At 36.1% G+C, this 2,764-nt stretch overlaps 1 protein-coding gene across 1 annotated transcript; it reads left to right on the top strand.

The window, feature by feature from the left end:
• Nucleotides 1–270: 270 nt before the first annotated feature.
• On the top strand, nt 271–2,403 carry EIN_193690 (long-chain-fatty-acid CoA ligase, putative; the record flags this gene model as incomplete). Its single annotated transcript, XM_004255413.1, has 1 exon — nt 271–2,403. The coding sequence occupies one exon, from the start codon at nt 271–273 to the stop codon at nt 2,401–2,403; it is 2,133 nt and encodes a 710-aa protein (XP_004255461.1).
• Between the last annotated feature and the right edge of the window lie 361 nt (nt 2,404–2,764).

Raw genomic sequence — 2,764 nt, 5'->3', positions numbered from 1 at the left:
CCAAATTGATCATTCTGTCACATCAATGGCTCCTGTCGACTATGAATAAAGGAAATTGCGTGTATCCCAAAGATCTTTTTAAGTTTCATCCAGACGAAATACATTCTGCCGACGTTTTCAGGGGGTGGAGTGTTGATCTCATACAGTGGCTCACTCCAACGAGCGAGAGAGGATCTCCAATTAGCGCGCCCCACGTTTATAGCGAATGTCCCGTCTTTTTTTAACACTATTTATAACGAGTTTAAGTACCTTCAAACTGTCGATCCATCAATGAATGTGGCGAAATTTAGAGCACTGAATGTCTTGGCCAATCGGTGCAAATATGTTGGGATAGGCGGGGGGAAGAGTTCTAATGAAATTAAAGACTTTTTGTTTGACATAGGGATGTTAGTGAGTGACGGGTATGGTACGAGTGAGACTGGGAATATTGCCGAATTGCAGTCTGGACAAGTGAAAGACGGCGCGGACTTAAAACTGATTGATTGTCCAGAGATGGGGTATACCACACAAGATAACCCACCACGAGGAGAGATTGTAGCTCATACAAATGAGATGAGTGACGGGTATTATCACGATGAAGAGAAGACTAATGAAGCCTTTGTAACTATAGAAGGTAAGAAATACTTTAAGACTGGGGATATTGGAATGATCAAAGATGGGAAAGTGTCTATTATAGATAGAAAGGCGTTTAGTATAAAAACAAGCCAAGGGATTTTTATTATGCCAAGTACCATCGAGCAATTTGTGTTACAAATCAAAGAAGTCAAACAGGCGTTTGTCTTTGGAGATATTAATGTGAGTTTCATATGCGCTGTAGTCGTAGTGGACAGAGACGTCGAAACTAAGAATTTGCTGACGAAAATACAACACCACATGGAAGAAAAGAAACTGCACCCAAGCGAAATACCACAGAAACTTGTTATTACACACAAAGAGTTCACATCTTTGAACGGATTTTTGTTAGTCATAGGAAAGATGAATAGAGCAGAATTAACTAAACACTACAAACACTATATCTTCGAGCCTGAGAGAACTATTATAGAAGGAACTACACAAGAAGAAGAGTGTGAGAGTGACTCATATACAATTTCTAAAGAACTTGAAACGATTTTAAGACTATTTGTCCCATCACTGAAGAACGTTAAAAACATCAAACAAGTCACTAAACAGAGTCTTGCCAATCTGGGAGCAGACTCTGTGACTATTGGGCAAATCACTAATAGCGTCAATAAGACGTTTGGACTCAAATTGAAAATCAGAGAGGTCTTTGCTGTGCCTTCGATCTATTATTTGCACCTCATCACACAAGGCATTTCGACTGTTATAACAGACGTAAATTGGGAGGAAGAAGTGACGAAAGCGACGCCACACGAAGTCTTTATTAAAAAAGCCGAGAAGAATACAATCATGATAACAGGAGCGAGTGGCTTTGTCGGGAGATTTGTGTTGCGAAGTGTTTGTGAGAAGACTGAGAGGCGAATTGTATGTTTAGTTCGGTCTCAGTCGAAGTTAGTGAAAGTGTTTCAAGAGGCTTGTGGGAGTGAAGACCTTTTCAATCGACTTTTTAAAAAAATTGAAGTCGTTGAAGGCGATCAGACAGCTCCCCTTTTTAATTTGAAAGAAGAGAAGTACAATAGTTTACTTGAAGAAGTTAATGTAGTAATCAATACATGTGGGAGAGCTCATATGTATGAGAGTTATCAGCACTTATATGATGTCAATGTTAAATCAGTGACTACCATCCTTTCTTTTTGTCAAAAGAATCATTCGAGTTTAATTCACATTTCGTCTACAAGTGTGCTGCAGAATTTTAAGAGTGAAGAAACAGTGACTTTACCTTCAAATTACTTGAACGAGAGTTTCGGGTATGGACAGTCAAAGTGGGTCGGAGAACAAATCATTGCGAGGACGGAAGGAGTGACAAGGACTATTGTGAGACTTGGACTGGCGGGATTTGATCGAGTAAGTGGAATTAATAATGAGCAAGATTTACTCGCACCTATTTATAGAGAAATAGTTGAGAAGAAAGTTGTGTGCTTTGATTGGAACGTCTACTTTTCTACGGAAGTTGCAATCATTCCAATTGATTTTGTGGCGGATTCTATTGTTTTAATACTTGAAAAGATCGAGAAGGAAGACGGGAGTGTAAGTGTATACCACGCAGACTGCGAATGTCTAACACCATTGAAAATATTGTTCGATGGAAAAGGGTTCAAAACAGTTAACGTGGAAACGATGAGAGAAACAGTGGCTAGTCTGAGACAGTTCACAGATCAATGCAGAAAAGTTCCCAAGTATAAAGAACTGGTTAAAGAACTACCAAAGTATACATCTAAAGACGGAGACACACTCATTAATAGAATTGAAAAAGAATTGAAAGAGTCAAAAAGTAAAGAAAATTGATTTTTTTAATTTGATATTTAATTTTGAGTTTATTGTGTTGTTTATATATAACTTTGTTAATATTATCAGTGTAATGAATATAAAAAAGAATTACACTAATAACAAACGAGCATTAATTCAGTTGCAAATTAATTAATTATAAATTATTAAAGAATATAAAAATAAATATGAAAAATCCTGTTTATTGGTAATTAAAAGTAATTTATTTTTTGTTGCAATTTTGATTGTTATTTATTTTATATAAACGTGTAATTAATTTGATATAATATCAATTACAAAACCAAAATAACAATTCAATTAGAAAGGCTACTTTAAGAAATTCCTTTTTATCAAATAAATCGAAATGAGAGATTTTCACATT

This window comes from Entamoeba invadens (assembly GCF_000330505.1).
Source record: "Entamoeba invadens IP1 unplaced genomic scaffold scaff_1105074726617, whole genome shotgun sequence".
Taxonomy (NCBI): Eukaryota; Evosea; order Mastigamoebida; family Endamoebidae; genus Entamoeba; species Entamoeba invadens.
The sequence above is the reverse complement of the archived record's forward strand: the minus strand, read 5'-3'. Positions and strand labels throughout refer to the sequence as shown.